Genomic DNA, 19,731 nt, shown 5'->3' with positions numbered 1-19,731 from the left:
AATTCTCTATTATTTTTTATGCAATTTGATCAAAAATATTTTTATTTTTTATTTTCTATAAAAGTAATTTTTTCTTTTAAAACCTATAAATAAATATTTAAAATAGTTAATGATATTTATGTTAAAAATAAGTTATTGGTAAAAAGATATAAAAAATAAAAATATTAAATTCATAAATATGGAAATTATTTGATCCCTTTTTCCCCGTTAATTCAAAAATTTATTGGGCAAAGATTTTTTTTCCTCCTAATTGATTTTTCATCTCTAATAAATGGTTTGGAAAATTAAAGAAATATTCTCTTGTCGTCCAATGTCATCAATCAGATTAAACCCCTGATGACACTTGGAAGTCCAGCATCGAAGAGATATGTCATCATTTGATGACCCATACTAAGGTCTCCCATCTTATGTCTTGTATATAAGTATCCCCATGACACAAAAGACAGTCTGGCCTCGCTCTTTTCCTCCCTCTTCCTCTTTCTTTTTGACGATTGAGGATTGTGGGTTGTGGGTTGTGTGAATCCCAGGAGAGATATGGAAGAGAATCTGTTGGTGAAAGGGAACGGTGGAGAGAAGAGGGAGGAGGAGGGTTTAAGATGGGTTTTGGTGTGTGAAGAAGTGAAGAGGCTGGGTTGCTTGGCTGCACCCATGGTTGCTGTGGTTCTATCGCAATACTTGGTACAAGTTGTATCTGTAATGATGGTTGGACACCTGGGTGAGCTTGCTCTCTCCAGCACCGCCATAGCCATCTCTCTCTCCGGCGTCAGTGGCTTTAGTCTTCTTGTAAGTCTCTTCTTCTCTCTCTTTGATGCCTCTTGTATTTTTCTTTCACTTTTTCATTCTTGCATCTATGTGGGGGGTTGGATTCACTGCCGTCCTCACTAGAGGCTGTACGGAAATTCCCTGCTATCACTCCTTTGGTTGCAGTCTTGACACAAATTCTGAAGTGAAACCACCAAATCCCAACAGTTTTACATGGTGACGGACTGATTGGTGGAGTCCCATTTACACTCCAATCCTTCATTCACTTATTTCCAAACAATGTTTTCTAACTTCTTTCCTTGTTGAAGGAAAAATTAGAGGATATTCCAGATTTTACAAAAGATGGACTTGTTGATGAAATTAGGTTTTTCTGTAGCTTTTAGATGACCAAGAAATCTTCAGAAGAATGGTGGTGGTTCAAAAGAACACCCATTTTTGTATGTTTTGTCAGGATGTAAGGTTTCTCATTTATATCCACAAGCATGCTTTTCATTTTAATTTTGGTATGCCACTAAAAATGCTGGGACCATTAGAGTATTTTCAGGGAAGCAATTGGTCAAATTTTGGACAGATATTGTAGGCTAGTTGGTCACGGCTCTCTGAAAGTCACCTTTTGTCTATGGTTGAAAATAACATGACAGAAAAAAAAAATAGGTATCCTTTTGTCCTGCAGCAGTGGTCTTACACCAACATACACTGCACCCGGCCTTATAACCCCATGAGAGGCCAATTAAATAGTATTTTAGTGCTTGGCTTAGCAACTCATGTGTAATTGTCTGTGCCTCTCAGTATGGAGTTTTCAGCACATGGAGGTAAGGCCCATGGAACTTTCATTATAAACCAGAAATATACATATGAGCTTGGAACTGTCTATTCAGAATCAAGAAATTTTCATCATAATTGACTAGGTGACAAATTGTGACAGCATGAATCTGGAAATTCAACCAGAAATATGCATATGGGCTTGGATTCTGTCTATTCAGAATCAAAGAAATTTTCATCATAATTGACTAGGTGACAAATTGTGACAGCATGAATCTGGAAATTCTTTTCATGGTGTTTAGCAATATATATAGTAAATGCACAAATATTCATGTCTCCATGACCAAACTGTACTGTTATATATACTGCCAAACGCTACAACTCCTTTCATTATGATGTCAAATAAGAAATAATCTAAATGGAGTCCCAAATTTGTTCATCACATGCTCTTTATTTGATTTAGTTCTCTGTTTTCTGCCCTTCTGTAATTGTGTTTTCTGAAAAAGACTAAATTTTGGCTTGTTTGGTTGCTGAATCACCAAGCTGGTTGAGTACTCTGGACTTCTTGTTTTTGACAAGTAATCATAACTGGATTTCATAATTGGTCACAGCTAGGAATGGCTAGTGCATTGGAGACTCTATGTGGGCAAGCTTATGGAGCAAAACAATATAGCAAGCTAGGAACTCAAACTTACACTGCCATTTTCTCGCTTTTCTTGGTTTGTCTTCCACTCTCTGTCATATGGATCTACATGGGAAAACTGCTCACTTTCATGGGCCAAGACCCTTTGATTTCATATGAAGCTGGTAAATTCACAATGTGGCTTGTTCCTGCACTATTTGCTTATGCGACTCTTCAGCCACTTGTTCGGTACTTTCAAACACAAAGTTTGACCATGCCCATGCTCCTAAGTTCTTGTGCTGCTCTTTGTTTCCATATGCCTCTATGTTGGGTTTTGGTTTTCAAGTCAGGACTAGGTAACCTTGGAGCAGCACTGGCAATTAGCATTTCATATTGGTTGAATGCGATCTTCCTGGTATTGTACATGAAGTACTCTTCTGCTTGTGAGAAAACCCGTGTTCCAGTTTCTATGGAGGTGTTTCAAGGAATGGGAGAGTTTTTCCGCTTTGCTATCCCTTCTGCTGTAATGATTTGGTAATCTTTCTATTTTTTGTTCAACGTCTATTGGAGTTATGGTGTTCCTTTCAAATATTTTCTTTAATGGGGTTCTCATGCTGTTGATTATAGTCTAGAATGGTGGTCATTTGAACTGCTCATCTTGCTGTCCGGGCTTTTACCCAACCCTGAGCTTGAAACCTCTGTTCTTTCTGTATGGTATGTTCTGCATTTGTTTTCCAGATTTGGATCTCTGTGTATCTGATAAAAGTAAAATGGGAAAAATGTAGTTTGAAATATCATCTTGAAGTTCATCTGATTTGATAGAATTCATTTGTCAAAAGAGTACAATTCTAATAGTTTCTTTGTCAATTTTTCTGAACAGTCTCAACACCATCTCAACACTCTATACGATACCATATGGACTAGGTGCTGCTGGAAGGTTTGCTTGAAGTCACCTTCATTAATATTGTCGATTTATGCAGATCACTATGTACAATGTAGTAATACTGCAAAACATGTTTCTTTGTTCGGTTTAGCACTAGAGTTTCAAATGAACTGGGAGCGGGGAACCCACAAAAGGCACGTTTAGCGGTCTATGCACTCATGTTTCTTGCAGTCACAGAGACAGCTTTAGTGAGCACAACCCTTTTTGCCAGTCGTCGTGTTTTTGGTTACTTGTTCAGCAACGAGAAGGAGGTCGTGGATTATGTCACAAACATGTCTCCTCTGGTTTGTCTGTCCGTCATATTGGACAGCATGCAAGGGGTTCTTTCTGGTAAAGTATTTCCTTCCACCAGTCAAATTAACCATCATCGCCTGCCAAGAGACAAATCATCCCTATAATCCTAGCTAATATTTGTTTAAATCAGGTGTTGCTAGGGGATGTGGGTGGCAGCATATAGGGGCTTTTATCAATCTTGGAGCCTTTTATCTTTGTGGCATCCCAGTAGCTGCCACATTGGCGTTCTGGTTACAGTTAAGAGGAAGAGGCCTCTGGATTGGAATACAAACTGGTGCTCTTTTACAAACAACTCTGCTCTGCGTTATGACTGGTTTTACAAATTGGGAAAAACTGGTACGTCCTCCATCTTTGCCTTTCAATATTGGTCTGACCCATAACTCCCATTTGATTCAGTTGGTTGCCAATTAGATGGAGGGGATGTAAGAAAATCTAGGATCTCGAAAATGACCTCTTCACTGGATAATGCAAGACTCCCAAGTTTCTTTCATTCCCCTCTTCCACCTTGGCAAACAAATGAAATGTGACAGTAAAGATTTAGTGGCTGATGACCTTGAGATAGTTGGCCTAGAGGCAAATCATTATTCGACATTTATCACTCCTGTGTGTTGCAGGCAACTAAAGCAAGGCAGCGAATATTTGAGGGAAGATATTCAGTTGAAGATAGACTGATGTGAATGAGCAGAAGCTACTGATGGGCTTATTCGGTTGGTGTTAAGGTTGGGTAAAAGAGAAATATTCGCTAAGCAGACGAAGAGATCACTAGTTTAGTTTCCATCAATTTTTGGCACAAAAGCTTTTAGCAACGGCATTAGATGTGTCAAATTATCGACTTATGTTTAATCTTCACATAGAACAAACCATGAATAACTGTTTTTTAAATTTGAGCTCCCAAATCGAGTTTTGTTGTAAAAAACAGTTGAGAATCATTTTTAAAAATAATTTCAAACATGCTTTTCATCACTCATTTCTACATGTTTTTTCTCCATTACTTCTTTCACATAATTTATTATTGTTTAGGTTATGTTTAGTTTTTGGGAAAAATACTAAGGAAAGAAAAAAAATACAAAAGGCCTTATAAAAGAAAATAAAATATAATTAAAATTAGTTAAAAATTTATATATTTTTAATTATTTAATTTTTATATGAATAAGTTAAAATGATTTTGAAGTAGTAAATAAAAATAATTTATTGATTTTTAATTTGTTTTTTATTTTGCTTCGCATTCTCTTTCCTTCTAATTTTTTTTTTTTTTGGTATTTTCTTCCACTCAAATTTTTTGGAAATCAAACATGGTTTTAAGGTATCCAAAAAATTATTTAATAAACATATTGATAAAATCATTAATAGAAATTTTATTTTAATGAAATTTCTATTCGTTTTAAATTTTGTAAATTGGTGATATAAACAAGATACACAGATGATAAAAGAAGAATATATATATATATAAAAGAATAACTATGAATTACAAATTTTGGGGAAAAGTAGGCAAGAAAAAATAAGAGAGAATAATTAAAAAAAAAATTAGGTTTAAATTCTCATTAAGTGTCCTTTTTTATGATTTTTTTTTAAATTATTTCTTTTTTTAAAATACAAAATGTTAAATAATTTTTATTATATTTTATTTTATTTTCTTTATTTTTCATTATGAGTCAAATAAAATAATTTAGATTATAAAAAACCAAGAAAAGAAAAGAAAAATTCTAAAATGTCTTATTTGAGATAACTTCTTGCTTTTAATATTAATTAAAAAATAAATTAAAATTAAAGTCATAATTTTAAAAAGACAATAGTGATATTATAAATTTTTTATTAAAGATGAAAAAACTCTTTATATAATAATCAAATTTTTTTTTATAAAAAGTAACGTTTTTAAAATTTTATTTAAATTATTTTTTAATTTATAAACCTTTTAAATAAAATTAGTCAATCAAATATAAAAAATATTATTAAATTTATTTAAAAATTAAAAAAAAAAAAAACGATTGATTTTATCATTTTACTGGACAAATAGTGTCGTCCACAAGTCAATTTTTTGTTTTGGAATAAAGTTGGACCAAACTTTAAAGAATGGTTGTTTTAGAATAAAGTCATACCAAACCTTAGAAAAAGATTATTTCTTTATAAATATTAGAAGATTTTAATGTCCATTAAATTATACAAAAAATGCTAATAAAAAAACCTAAATTTAACCTAAATAATTTTTTTGCTATAATTTGAAGAAAGCAAAATTTATTCCTAATGCTTTTTGAGCACGAGGGGTGGATAGATGCATGATTAAAAAAGGAAGTCGGCAATTTAGGATGAATACTTGTTTTAGTTTTTTGGTTAAGTTACAATAGAAATTGTACTTTTTTTATATTTATTGAAAAAATATCATTAATTCCGTTTTTAATTATATAGATATTAATCGTTTTAAGTTTAAAGAGACCCTTATAGCTTTAAAATGCATTTACAAAGTTAAAAAATATTCATACTTATATAGGATCAGAACTTTCTCCTTTATTCGATATGAGATATCATAAACTCTCATTTAAACATAATGTTTTTATTATATTTCATGCGATTATGAAATCAAATAGAATGACACTTTTTACGGATCACAAACCCCCATATCGAGGATAAAATCAACTTTGAAATCATTTATAATGATCTACTTCCAATCATATAAATATTGTCCGTTTTAAATTTAAATGAGTTCTCACAACTTTAAAATGCGTTTATAAAATTAAGAGGAGTCTATATTTATTTAACATCGGAGAATTTTCTTTCATATTCAATTTGAAATATTATAAACATCTCATATTTCCCCATTATGTCATGAATATATTTTTAGGTTTCATTATTTATACTCTAATCACATTTATTTATATCCTTGACTTCATTATCAATATCTTCGTTCAATGACTTAAATCTCAGTATATATATACCATGTGTTAATATGTTTTATTTGATAGATACCGTTACAGTGGCTCCCCATAGCTTTTAGCCTTTAGATATTTTCATGACCTGATTAAATTATTGAAATTTTAGATTAGAGGAGTAAGGTACGATTTTTTCACGATGTAATGCATGACTTGGGTCTCTTCCAGGAGTCCTCAATTGCTTTAACGGCAAGCAAAATAACGGTTGGAATCGGAAGATGAATAGTTGAATATACAGGGCCAACTGCACCGGACACCATCATAATGTCACCCTTTATTTCTCTCTCCATTCTACAGTTAATTTGTGGGTTGTGAGTGGGCGGAGGGAGAGACATGGAAGAGAGCCTGTTGGTGAAGAGCAAAAGTGGAGAGAAGAGGACGGAGGGTTTAAGATGGGTTTTGGTGTGTGAAGAAGTGAAGAGGTTGGGTTGCTTGGCTGCGCCTATGGTTGCTGTGATCCAGTCACAGAACTCGTTACAAGCTATATGTCTGTAATGATGGTCGGACACCTGGGTGAGCTTGCTCTCTCCAGCACCGCCATAGCCATCTCTCTCTCTGTGGCGTCACCGGCTTTTGTCATGCAGCAGAGCCGCCCTTTGCATCCACCAATAGGCAATAAGCAGACAATTAAATAGGATTTTGGTGCTCCACTCAACATATTAATTGATATAATCATTCATCCTGAAAGATTCAGCACATGGAGGTACGAGCCATGGAAAGCTCATTGTACACCAGAAACAGACATCTAGAGTACTTAGAATTCATCATCCCAACCCATCATAATTCATTTAGCTTACAAACATTTTTATCACAAAATTAATGAGTCTGGGAAATCTTTTCATTGTGTTTGATAAGAATCTTAACATGTCACTGTGTATAGAATAGTCCTGTCTAGGGTAGATTACTACTAACTGGATACCATTGCTGCTCACAGTGAGGAATGGCTAGTGCACTGGAGACTCTATGTGGGCAAGCTTATGGCGCATAACAATATCAGAAGCTGGGAACTTAAACTTACACTGCTGTTGTCACCCTTTTCTTAGCTTGCCTTCCTCTAGCTGTCATATGGATCTACATGGGCAAACTGCTTACTTTTATAGGTCAGGACCCCATAATTTCACATGAAGCCTGTAAATTCTCAATTTGGCTAGTCCCTGCACTCTTCGGTTATGCACTTTTCAGTTTTTGATCCTTGAAACCTTTAACTCCATTTCAATTGATGTATTTTGTCAATATCTCTGAGCAGTCTCAACACCCTCTCAGCACTGTATGCAATACCATATGGACTGGGTTCGGCAGGAAGATTTGATTGAACTCGCTTTGATATTCTTGTAGACGTATGCATACTACATATATACGATGTAGTTAATCCTGTAAACCTTGTTATCTTGATTTGATACAGCAGAGGAGTTTCAAATGAGTTAGGAGCTGGGAACCCACAAAAGGCTCGTCTAGCTGTGTATGCAGTGGTATCTCTGGCAGTGACAGAGGCAATTGCTGTAAGCACAACCCTCTTTGCCAGTCGGCATGTTTTCGGATATATCTTCAGTGACGATGAGGAAGTTGTGGATTATGTCACAAACATGGCTCCTTTGCTTTGTGGTTTAGTTATGAGATTAGTGGTTTAGTTTCCATCATGTTTTGGGACCAAAAGTTTTGTGGAATGGCGTTGGAATATGTTAAATTATTGAGTTGAATAGGCTTTAGTTTTGAGGATGTGAAATTCAAAGCCTCTTGATTCTATTCTTCATTTGAATTCAACTATTGCTCCTCCTATGGGAGTCAGGACACATACCAGCTGGAGTTGCTGGGCCTTGGCTCAGGTGTGAGAGGCAGTTCGACCCAGCCTTAGTCCAGGTATACATCCCTTGTCCAGCATATCTACAAGTTATAACCAGCTTGGTAGAGTGAGAAAATATTGGGGACAAATTTGAGCTTGCTTGGTGGTGCAAATTTAAAAAGTTTACTATTTTTTAAAAGATTTTTTTTTTAAAAATAAATTTTAGTTAAGTTTAATGTTTTTTTTTATAAAAAATATTTTTTAAAAATTTATAAAAAAGCAAATCAAGTAGAATATGGTCTTTTTCTTGTTTCATTCTACCTACCAACCACTATTTAAAATCTTCAACTATGATCTCTTTTAATTGTACTTATTTTTGTTAATTTCCTTTTAATTATGTGCATATAATGATATATGTGCCTTATTTACATATAAAAAATTAAACACTATTTATTTATTTTAATTCATTTTAAATAAATATAAATAACCATTATTATTTTTAAACATTATTATCCATTTTTAACAAAAAAAAAACTATATATTGATGAAAATGTTAATTTCTATATTTTATAATATACAATAATTAGTATTATTTTTATATAAAAAATTATAATTTATAATTTTATTATACCATTAGATTCATATTTTACTAAAATTATTTATTTTTAATTTATTTATAATTACAAAACTATTTTTTATTGTTAGAAAAATTAGGTTAATTCAACCTATGGTAACCATCCTAGAAGTGAATAGGGTGATGATCTCTTTTTTGTAAATTTAAACTATGTGAATATAAGAGATAATTATGCAAGTATATAATAAGCAATATAAATACAATTGCATATAAATTAAAAGAGTAGGGAAGAGAGAATGCAAATACAAGATTTTATAATGGTTCGGCGCAACCCGACCTACATCCACTATCCTCTAACTTCAATCCCGAGCTTGAGGTTCCACTAATTCAAGGCTTTCAAACCAAGCCTTCAAGCAATACAATTGGATTATGGTTCCAATTCACCCTCTTGGACTTTTGGCTCCAAACACCCTTTACACTTCTCAAGAGATACCACACTCTTGAGAAACTTCTTCTCAAAGGTTTACAAATAAATGATCTCACAAAAATCCTAGTACAAGAACTTTAAGCTCAAATGATACAAGAAAACTAAGATTGAAAGGTGCACTAAAGATATGCAAGTTTTAGAACAATGATGCACTCAAAAACACTCTTCCAATGCTTAAATATAATCAAAAAAGGTTTAGGAAGGTTAAGTTTTTTAAACAATGAAGATTAGAGCCTTTTTATAGAAGAGAAAAACCAAATTAGCCGTTTGGGGGTTCGATCGGTCGAGCTAGGAGTCGACTGATTGACTAGTCGTTAGCATTTAATGCTTGGCAGGTGATCGTTGGACATTGACCGGACCTTAACTGGTTGAGGTTCAACCTTGACCGGTTGAACAACCATTCTGGAATAAAGAGAAAGTTTTTTGCATCATCAACCAGTTGAGCTAGGGGTCTACCCGGGTATCGACTGGTTGAGCTGTGGGTCGACCCGGATCTTGATTGGTTGAGCTTGCGGTTGACCGGTTCCTCACTCGGTTCAACCGGTTGAGCCGTTTTTTTGGCTCAACAACCAACTTTTTCAACTTAAAACCTTTTAAAGCAAGTTTGAAAGACATTTAACCTAAAGTTTTAGTTGAAAACATGAAATCATTCAATTCTTAAAATATTTAAAACAAAATAACTCTTGAATGATTTTGGTGCATAAGTAAAGAATGTAATGCATGAAAATTCTAGTGCACCAACAACCTTACAAAGAGATCTTATGAAGCTTGGATCTTGAAAAACACTTCTTTTTGAGGTGGTCTTCTTCTTCATGATTTCTCCTTGGCTTGATTTGTTTTTGTGATTGCCACTTTGGAAATCGTCTTGCATAATTATACTTGAAATATAATCATTAATTCTAAACCTTGTTTTGTTATCATCAAAATCAAGATTATCCAAACATTGGTTTCACATTTATTTTTCATGAGAAATAAATTAAATTTAATTGATATTATAAAATTTGAATTTACATTTTTTTTTTACAAAATTGAAATATAAAATTATTTTAAAAATAAATAAAATTTATGTATCCAAATGCATTTTTATTTTTCGGTATTTGAAAAGTGTTTTTAGAAATAACTTGTCAAGTAATCTTATCTTTTAAAATTATAAAAATATAATTTTCTTTTGTTTTTTGCAAATCGATATAGTAAAATCCAGACGATTTTGTATATATAAAATAAAGAGTAAATTATAAAAATTGCCTCATATTTTAATTAAGTTGAATATTTTGATAGTGATTTTATAAATTGTTTTCGAAAAAAATAATAATTATATGATAAAATTTAGAAAACACTTTTAAAAACATAAAAAATCACTAATAATATTAAAAAGTCACTTATAATATTTTTTAAATAAATATTTTATAAGTGATTCTTTTAAACATACGTTTAAAAAAGATATTTAAATTAAAAATATTTTAAATAAAAATACTATCAAACACATTATTGATTTATTGATTTAATTTGTAAAATTGTTTCCACGCAATTTCAATATTCATCCTCAAGTATCAAATGAACTCTTTCATCAACAAACCGACCCCAAAACATGATCAAAATTACATACTAACTACTAATAAGGGAAGGAACAAACTTTTGTCACATATCAAAGAAAATAATTTATTTCATTGTTTCCGCTTCATATGTTCGTCTCCTTTGTGATAATTTCTTAGTTTTAATATTAATTAAAAATTAAATTGAAATCAAAGTGATGATTTTTGAAGGACAATGCTAATATTATACAAATTTTATTAAATATAAAAGAACTTTTTATATAAGATAAAACAAAGTCTTTACAAGACGTTATATTTTTCTAATTTATATATCTATATTTTAAGTCTTAAGTTTTTAAAACAAAATTAATCAAATAAATATAAAAACTTTTATAAAATTTAAAAATAAAAAAATAAAACGAAACTTCTACCAGACACAATGTTTTTCTAATTTTTTTATGTATAAGTAATTTTCTTTTTTTTAAGCCATAAGTTTTTAAAATAGAATTAGTTTTCATCACGTATAAGTCATTTTCGCTTTAATAACCGTTTTACTCGGCGATTAGGACGATGTCACTTTTGTCCTTATCCGTATTTTCACCTTTTGCCTTTAGATATTTTCATGATGTGATTAAATCAAGGTGCCGATTTTTTTTATATGATGTAAAATAGTCGTATATTTATGACTTGAGGCTCTTCCAGGAGTGTAAAGCTTGAACGGCAAAGCAAAATTACGGTTGGAATGGGAAGATGAATGGTTGAATATAGAAGGAAAAAAAAACCAACTTTGAATAAATACCCCCACGACACCGTCAGAATTTCACCCTCAAGCACGTGCGCTCTCTTTTTCACCCTTTATCGTTCCTCTCTCTCCATTCTACAGTTAATTTTTGGGTTGTGGGTTGTGGGTGGCCGGAGAGAGAGACATGGAAGAGAGCCTGTTGGTGAAGGGCAAAGGTGGAGAGAAAAGGGGGGAGGGTTTAAGATGGGTTTTGGTGGGTGAAGAAGTGAAGAGGTTGGGTTGCTTGGCTGCACCCATGGTTGCTGTGATTCTATCACAGTACTTGTTACAAGTTATATCTCTAATGATGGTTGGACACCTGGGTGAGCTTGCTCTCTCTAGCACCGCCATAGCCATCTCCCTCTCTGGCGTCACCGGCTTTAGTTTTCTCGTGAGTTGTATTACCTTTTTCTTCCCTTTTTCTTTAATTGTGATTGCATGGATCTTTTCCTATCACATTTTGGTCATGTCTGTATCTTGGACATATCCATTAATGCTATCCTCACGACACCTTGCATGCGTTTTTTGAGGAAGACGGTGTCATACGAAAACATTCAGGAAAGTTATTTGGAAATACCTGAGCAAAAAATTCTTGGGAAGCAGGTGATTAATTTCTATTGTGAGTGAAAGACAAAAATTAGTATTATTGCATTAAACAAATTCCTTATTCAAATCTTGGGAAGCAAGTGAAAGTACTGAGTATTTTAGTATTTTCTCGGAAACAATTGGTCAACTTAGAGACGATAGAGTAGTTAGCCATGGGTATTTGAAAGTTACCCTTTTGTCATGCAGCAGTGCCGCCCTTTGCATCCACCAGATAGCCAAATAGGTAGACATTAAATAGGATTTTGGTGCTTGACTTAACATAGTAATTGATATAATTATTCATCCTGAAAGATTCAGTACATGGAGCTACGAGCCATGGAAAGCTCATTGTACACCAGAAACGGACATATGGACTTGAATTCATTATCCCAACCCATCATAATTCATTAGCTTACAAATTTTTTTATCACAAAATAAGTCTGGGAAATCTTTTCATTGTGTTTGATGAGAATCTTAAACGTCCCTGTGTATAGAATGGTCCTGTCTAAGTGTCTATGGTAAATTACTACTAACTGGACTCCATTGTTGCTCGCAGTTAGGAATGGCTAGTGCACTGGAGACTCTATGTGGGCAAGCTTATGGAGCAGAACAATATCACAAGCTGGGAACTCAAACCTACACTGCTATTGTCTCCCTTTTATTGGTTTGTCTTCCTCTAGCTGTCATATGGCTCTACATGAGCAAACTGCTTACTTTTATAGGCCAGGACCCTGTAATTTCACATGAAGCCGGTCAATTCTCAATTTGGCTTGTTCCTGCACTCTTCGGTTATGCGACTCTTCAGGCCCTTGTTCGGTACTTACAAACCCAAAGCTTGATCATGCCTTTGCTCCTAACTTCATGCGCCATTCTTGGTTTCCATATACCTCTCTGTTGGGCTTTAGTATTCAAGTCTGGACTAGGTAGCCTTGGAGGGGCACTTGCAATTGGTATTTCATACTGGTTGAATGTAATTTTCCTTGGATTATACATTAAGTACTCTCCTGCTTGTGAGAAAACTCGTGTCCCGGTTTCAATGGAGATACTTGGAGGAATCGGAGAGTTTTTCCGCTTCGCTATCCCGTCAGCTGTAATGATTTGGTAATTTCTCTCTAGGAATTTATGGGTATTCTTTTCAAATGTTTTTCGCTAATGGGGTTCTCATGCTACGGATTGTAGTCTAGAGTGGTGGTCGTTTGAGCTGCTTATATTGCTGTCCGGACTTCTACCTAACCCAGAGCTTGAAGCCTCTGTTCTCTCTGTATGGTATGTTCTATATTCGCTTTTCAGTTTCAGATCTTTGAAGCCTTCAACTCCATTTCAACTTATAGATTTTGTCGATATCTCTGAACAGTCTCAACACCGTCTCAACTCTGTATGCAATACCACATGGACTGGGTTCGGCTGGAAGGTTCGATTGAACTCACTTTGATATTCTTGTAGACTTATACATACTACTGAATGCTGATATACAATGTAATTAATTCTGCAAACCCCATTATCTTGATTTGATACAGCACAAGAGTTTCAAATGAATTAGGAGCTGGGAACCCGCAAAAGGCTCGTCTAGCTGTTCATGCAGCGGTATGTCTTGCAGTGACAGAGGCCATTGTTATAAGCACAACCCTCTTTGTCAGTCGGCGTGTTTTCGGTTATGTATTCAGCGAGGAAGAGGAAGTTGTGGATTATGTCACGAACATAGCTCCTTTCCTTTGTCTGTCTGTTATCTTAGACAGCGTACAAGGGACTCTTTCTGGTGAAAACTTTTTCTTCCCTACCAGTCAACCCATTCCCTGTAATTCTAGCTAATGTTTCTTCAAATCAGGTGTTGTTAGGGGATGCGGGCGGCAGCGTATCGGGGCTTTTATTAACCTTGGGGCATTTTATCTCTGTGGCATCCCAGTAGCTGTCATATTGGCTTTCGTGGTACATCTACGAGGAAAAGGCCTCTGGGTTGGACTGCAAACTGGTTCTCTTCTACAAACAAGTCTGCTTTTGATCATAACTGGCTGCACAAATTGGGAAGAGCAGGTTTGCATTTGTTTCTTTCCCTCTCCTCTTTCTTCATGGCAAAGTCTCATTTAAAGATTTATCCACAATTGGCCTACAGATGTAATAATAGAACCTCAAATTTAACGTTTGAAACATGATAATTGGTTTAAGATTTTTGGGTCAACATATGTTGCAGGCAACCAAGGCACGGCAGAGGATATTTGAGGGAACATCTTCAGTAGAAAACGGAGTACTAATGTGAATGGGCGGGCAGAAAGCAGTGATGGGCTAGTTGTATTTATGTGAAGGATGTAAGCTAGGAATATTGCCTGAAGTTATGAGAATAGTCATTTGCGTTTGAATATGTTAAATTATTGGGTTCAATAGGCTTTAGCTTTGAGGATGTGATATCATGAGAACTGTTCATCAATACTTGGCTGGCATTGCAGTGATGGAGAAATACAAAGCTTTCTGATTCTATTCTTCATTTGAATTCAACTATTGCTGACTCTGGGAGTTGGGGACAGATACCATATATCTTGATGAAAATGTTATTTTCCCCATTTTATAATATATAAATAAATAGTATTATTTTAATAAAAAATTTAATTTATGATTTTATTATAATATTAGCAGTCATATTTTACTAAATTACCCGTATAAATTAAGCAATTTTCAAATAAACTCTTGTGTCAAACAATTTTTTTTTGAAATTAATGAGAAAGAAAAAAAAAAAAACCACTCTTCTGAGAACACGGTTTTGGACCGCGAACCAAACTGAGCCTTGTTATTTTGGGGCATGCGCTGTTGTTTACAAAAAACGACGTCGTTCTCTAATTTCATCTGGTACAGGGTTGCCCTGGCAGCAGTGTCTTCAACAACTTCAAAAGCCCAAACCCCAGAGGTAGAGATAGAGAGGGACGATGAGTAGAGCCAAGAGAGAGCAGCTGAGTCGAACTCTGAATTCCCACCTCAACAACATCCACGAGACCTTCCAGGTCCTCACTACCCTTTTCTCAATTTCGTGTATATGTGTGATTCTATGTGGGGTTCTATGGGGGACTATATGATGTGAATTACTATTTTTAATGCGTATAGGTTTTGGATCAAACATCTTCACTTCCTCTTGACAAAGTCAGTTGGGATGACGTTATACAGATGGGAGAGCAAGTCTACAAACAAGCTACTATTGGTATTCTATCTTCGTTCTCCCTCCCTTTTTCTATGCAATTTCTACGGATTTTAGTTTCAAACTTTGCTTTTCTATCTGGTTATATGACTTTAGCGTGATGGGTGCTTGTGAATTTTTAATCAGGTTTGTGGATTCTTGTTTGATTTGATCAGTTTATACTTGAGTGCATGTTATTTGAATTTAACTGCTACTCTTTGTGACGTTACTCTGTGGACCGATTTAGTGTGGGACATGGTTGAAAATGGTGAAATATTGGTTGTTCTTTGGTTTTGAAATGAAAGGGATAAGCAAATCCTGGGTGTGTAGCATTGATCTTCTTTGGATGCACTGCTACTTTGGGGGTTGTGTGGTGTTAGGCAAATTGCTAAACTTTCTTCTTTACAGGAGTTTGTAAGATAATGGCTTCATTTATGAAGTGTATTCCAGGCCATCTCTGTATGTAACCTTAATTTACCCTTAGTTCATATGAGGAAGAATCGGGATTCAAGGAAACATGGGAAACTGGGGAGAATGTAGCCCCTTGGATAGAAAGAGGATTCCAGGGAGTGGTATTCTCCATTGACAGTCTTTTACACTCTAGGTGTAGCAACTCATGCTAAAGGAACATGGTTTACCAAGCGCTATAGGGATGGCAATGACATGGACCACCCCTCTCCTAATCCTGCCCTAAAGTGGAAATCTGATCCCATTCCTGGTTCAAACCTGAGATGGGCCATGCAAGGGACTTCCATCCCCATTGGCAAATATTGAAGTGGATCTGCCCTCTCCCCATTCATCCCAATTATTCATCCATTTCCAAACTTGAAATTGCAAGACAGCAGCAAGAACAAACAAAAATGCCCATGAAAAGGAACTTTCAACCAAAAACAACTAATATTCAATTTTTTTTGACATTTTCAATTCTTGTTAATAACATTACAGCAACTCTAGGTTTAGGGGTTTTCTTTACCTAATTTTTCTCGACAACGAAACAACAGATTAGAGGTATTTGGAAACTAATCTTTTGAATTATGTGCATGTAGAAAGAGGAACTGGAAGATCATGCCTTGGAATAGATAGGAATGGCAACCAAGCAGGATGCACAGTAGTGAGCCACTGTTGTGGATTGGCAAGGAATGACAACAAAACACTGGGGCATGATAATACTTCTTACTAAGTTTGAGAAGAAATTCCAAGCCATCCCAGAAGATGAGATGCCTGAGATTCTTCGAGGCAATTGCTCTCCCAACAGTAGCATTAAGACTGCTTCTCCCAACAGTAAGGGGGTCTCTCCCCCTTACTATAATTTTGGATTGTCCCCTAGATGAAGGAGTGGCTGGAAGTTGATACTGCAATCCATCCCATCATTTCCTTCTCTCATTCTCCAGCATTAAATATCGATGTACCCATGAAGTTCAGATGAAATTATTTGAAATATTAGGCAAGTACGTTGTTTAGTTTTATGTCAGGTTGAGATTGTCTTCTGTACCTAAGTGAATGTGGCCATCGAAGACTGGTGGGTGGGGTAGGGTAACCCTCAATAAAGAAGAAATGAAGGGAGGAGGATGAGGATTCAGGGGTAAGGCTGTGGTGGTGGGTAACTAGTAGTTTATATGAATGGCAAATTTGAAATAAATTAAACTCTTAAGGGTAACATTGTAAGATGCTATAGTATTTGGGGTAGGGCAGGACAGAACCCAGGCCCACAAGGAACCAGTCCCGGGTTTTTGAAAATTTTCCCAAACAGCCCCTACCCCGTATATATGTTACTCAAACATGCTTGATTAGGGGCAGGGCAGGGGTCTCTCCTGCTTATAAAATCTTTTGGTCTTGAAATGACTTCTGGTTTACTGGAAGAATTTTCATGCTGATGTGATAGAGTTCATTCTACTTGTAGTGGGTTACATCAAGAATAAAATGGTTGTATCAATTGAATGTAGTGACATAATGAGCTTATTTACATGCTTGGAGCTAATCCCCTTTTGCTTTTTAACTTTTAGCATGACTTACTAGGTTACCAATTATGTGGATTTGGAAGGAGTTGGGATTAGTTTGCTTGTTGGCCAAATCCTCATGGGGCCTTGTAGAGTAATTGTGTTAAAAAGTTTAAGGTTATCTTGCTTGGAGTTGAAGTGTGGTTAGCTAGTTAAGTCAGTATACAAGCTGGAGAATCCTTGTACTTTTGCAAAATCAAATTTTCCAAGCTTGGGTCTTTCCTGGTAAGGGCTGAATGGGCTTTCAATTTTCCTAAAATATGCTTTTGTAGATTGATCTCCATTCAGAATCATAACTTACCTGATTGGGCTCTTTTCACCCTAATGAAGATATTATTTCCCTGTTTTAGCTCATGATGTGTTACTCATATAAACATCATGAATAATTTGCAGCACTAACCACAACCATGGCGACATAGGTGGTTTTCTGGTGAAATACTTTTGGATATCTATACCCCAAAGTGTCCAAACACAAAGGACTTTAGAACAATGAACAAATAGTCCATGACCACAAGTGAAATTGTGGTATGCTAATTTGAAAAACTATTTGTTGGTATGCAATAGCACAGCACTCCAGATGCAAACTAGGTAAATTATGCTCTAAATGACCCTACTTATTGCTATCTGACACACTTGTTTGCTCGATATTAAACACTGGTTTCCAATTTATTTATCTATTTTAATACTATTTCCATGTTTAAGCGGAATTGATATCTAACATTTCAAGTCAACAATATCTTGTCAAGTATATCACTTGAGACTTTTTTGATATTTCTTCTTTGCTTATCTGCCTTTCATATCCAGGAATTAACTTTGTCCTTAATTGGCTATGCAGTTGGAATGCTTTGGACCGGGGAAGCACCTGAAGTTTCAGCACTGGAAGGGAATATGGAAGCATACTTCAATATGCTACAGGGTTTCCTTTTTCTCTCCCATGGAAGTACAGTGGGTGCAGGACCTACTCTTTCTTCCAGTATTCATGCATCGGTGAAGCAAGTTGTGGATTCTAGTTTTCGGTTATTGAAAGAGTCTGTCTCTTCCTATGGTAATCTCTCTCTCCCTGTCTCCAAGATTTAGGAAAAAAAAAAAAATTCAGACCTTTCTTAAAGTGTCTAATTTTTTTTTTGCAGTTAACATAATTTTTTTACAGTAACATCCAATTGTCAACTGTAAAATGAACTGTCACTTTGCCTTCTAGCTTAATATTACTATCATGAAGAAATGTTTTCCTTGTCCTTTTGCACTTGGAACCTCTCTACTTGAAAAGAATTACAAACTATTGAACTAAACCTGTACTTTGTGGAAGCAAATTGCACCATCTTCCATAAGGTAGGAGGGTTTCTGTTAATTTGTATGTGAAGTTGTTTTCGTAATGGAGGCATTTTGTAAATTGCCTCATTCATCTTATATTTTATCCATCATTTCATTAATAATAGCATATCATCATGAATATCATGATGCATGCCAACCTAAACAAATGATTTTCTTGGCATTTTTTCTGTCAAAATAAATGCAGCTTTAATTTCTGTTTAAATGAATGCTTCGCAGGATCCCGCAACAGAGACCAGAAACTCTCAATCCCACAGTTAGTGGGTGCGGTTTGGGAGGCCTGTTCTGCTCTTAAGAAGACTCCTGCCACAAATATCACAGCCATTGGACGAACAATGACACAGGTTGCAGTTTCCATGAAGGATGTCCTTCGCGAGATGAAGGAGCTGAAGCCAGCTTCCTCAGACCCAACTGATGAAACTTCTGATGAGGCTTCCAACAAAGCAGAAAGCATACCTGAAAATGATGATAATTCAAGTGAAGGTGATCTTGGCAATGACCTGTCGCCTGAGGAAATGAAAATTGCAGTATCAGTGATATCAGTTGTCACTGAAATTCTTGCAGTCATAAAGGAGCTTATCCGCTGCATTACAGGCTTGGTTAAACAGGAAGATGCAAACAAGAGTAGTAATTTTGTGGATTCGTTGGAGAAGTTATTGAAGCTCTGCCAAGGAATTGGTGTACAGGTTGATGAGCTCGGTGCTTGTCTTTACCCCCCACAAGAGATTCCTGCCATGAAGGCCGCCGCAGAGAAAATATCTGGCAGTGTTGATGAAATACAGGCAGAGATAGAAAATCTTGGAGGCACCACAGAAACCTTCATTCAGGCATGCAATGTTTTGAGGAGCTCTCTGGGACAGCTAAATTCCCTAGTGGGTGATTCCAGTACTGCTGATCTTGTACCTGAAATGCAGAATCTTGCTGTGACAAGTTAAAGAGAGAGAGGGAGAGGGAGAGAGATGAAGAAAGAGAATGAGAAAGAGAGAGAGAGAGAGAGAGAGAGAGAGAGAGAGATTACTTTATTGTTTGATATTTTGATTTACTTAATTCAACTCAGCAAAGTTAAGCCCTTTTTACTCTGAAAGATAATCTGGATAAAAGCCAAATTGTTTGGTTTCTTATACTTGTTTTACTTAAAACTTTTGGACAATGATCATATACCTCACTGTTGCCATGAATCCCAAGAACTGAATATTGAA

General features: G+C 35.2%; 3 protein-coding genes across 3 annotated transcripts; all 3 read left to right on the top strand.

The window, feature by feature from the left end:
* The first annotated feature begins 409 nt into the window (after positions 1-409).
* Positions 410-4,346, top strand: LOC100255994 (protein DETOXIFICATION 12). Its single transcript, XM_002280176.5, has 7 exons — positions 410-783; positions 2,136-2,680; positions 2,774-2,860; positions 3,027-3,083; positions 3,181-3,419; positions 3,514-3,719; positions 3,998-4,346. Exons 1-7 carry the CDS (start codon positions 535-537, stop codon positions 4,058-4,060), a joined length of 1,446 nt encoding a protein of 481 aa, XP_002280212.1. The 5' UTR covers positions 410-534; the 3' UTR covers positions 4,061-4,346.
* Positions 4,347-11,488: 7,142 nt separating this feature from the next.
* On the top strand, positions 11,489-14,527 carry LOC100266292 (protein DETOXIFICATION 12). Its single transcript, XM_019219119.2, has 7 exons — positions 11,489-11,852; positions 12,603-13,147; positions 13,226-13,312; positions 13,401-13,457; positions 13,564-13,802; positions 13,872-14,077; positions 14,235-14,527. Exons 1-7 carry the CDS (start codon positions 11,607-11,609, stop codon positions 14,298-14,300), a joined length of 1,446 nt encoding a protein of 481 aa, XP_019074664.1. The 5' UTR covers positions 11,489-11,606; the 3' UTR covers positions 14,301-14,527.
* Positions 14,510-19,653, top strand: LOC100243961 (uncharacterized). The gene is made up of 4 exons (XM_002280142.5): positions 14,510-15,036; positions 15,137-15,230; positions 18,039-18,248; positions 18,752-19,653. Exons 1-4 carry the CDS (start codon positions 14,962-14,964, stop codon positions 19,465-19,467), a joined length of 1,095 nt encoding a protein of 364 aa, XP_002280178.1. The 5' UTR covers positions 14,510-14,961; the 3' UTR covers positions 19,468-19,653.
* The last annotated feature ends 78 nt before the right edge of the window (positions 19,654-19,731 follow it).

This window comes from Vitis vinifera, chromosome 1 (assembly GCF_030704535.1).
Source record: "Vitis vinifera cultivar Pinot Noir 40024 chromosome 1, ASM3070453v1".
In the NCBI taxonomy this organism is placed as follows: domain Eukaryota; kingdom Viridiplantae; phylum Streptophyta; class Magnoliopsida; order Vitales; family Vitaceae; genus Vitis; species Vitis vinifera.
The sequence above is the reverse complement of the archived record's forward strand: the minus strand, read 5'-3'. Positions and strand labels throughout refer to the sequence as shown.

Bases quoted from the DNA above. Each gene is read 5' to 3' on its own strand.
- LOC100243961 (XM_002280142.5), top strand. From the start codon at position 14,962: ATGAGTAGAGCCAAGAGAGAGCAGCTGAGTCGAACTCTGAATTCCCAC. The intron at 15,231-18,038 runs GTATTCTATCTT...TTGGCTATGCAG, and splicing joins CTACAAACAAGCTACTATTG to TTGGAATGCTTTGGACCGGG. The intron at 18,249-18,751 runs GTAATCTCTCTC...AATGCTTCGCAG, and splicing joins AGAGTCTGTCTCTTCCTATG to GATCCCGCAACAGAGACCAG.
- LOC100266292 (XM_019219119.2), top strand. From the start codon at position 11,607: ATGGAAGAGAGCCTGTTGGTGAAGGGCAAAGGTGGAGAGAAAAGGGGG. The intron at 13,148-13,225 runs GTAATTTCTCTC...TACGGATTGTAG, and splicing joins CCGTCAGCTGTAATGATTTG to TCTAGAGTGGTGGTCGTTTG. The intron at 13,803-13,871 runs GTGAAAACTTTT...TCTTCAAATCAG, and splicing joins CGTACAAGGGACTCTTTCTG to GTGTTGTTAGGGGATGCGGG.
- LOC100255994 (XM_002280176.5), top strand. From the start codon at position 535: ATGGAAGAGAATCTGTTGGTGAAAGGGAACGGTGGAGAGAAGAGGGAG. The intron at 2,861-3,026 runs GTATGTTCTGCA...TTTTCTGAACAG, and splicing joins ACCTCTGTTCTTTCTGTATG to TCTCAACACCATCTCAACAC. The intron at 3,420-3,513 runs GTAAAGTATTTC...TGTTTAAATCAG, and splicing joins CATGCAAGGGGTTCTTTCTG to GTGTTGCTAGGGGATGTGGG.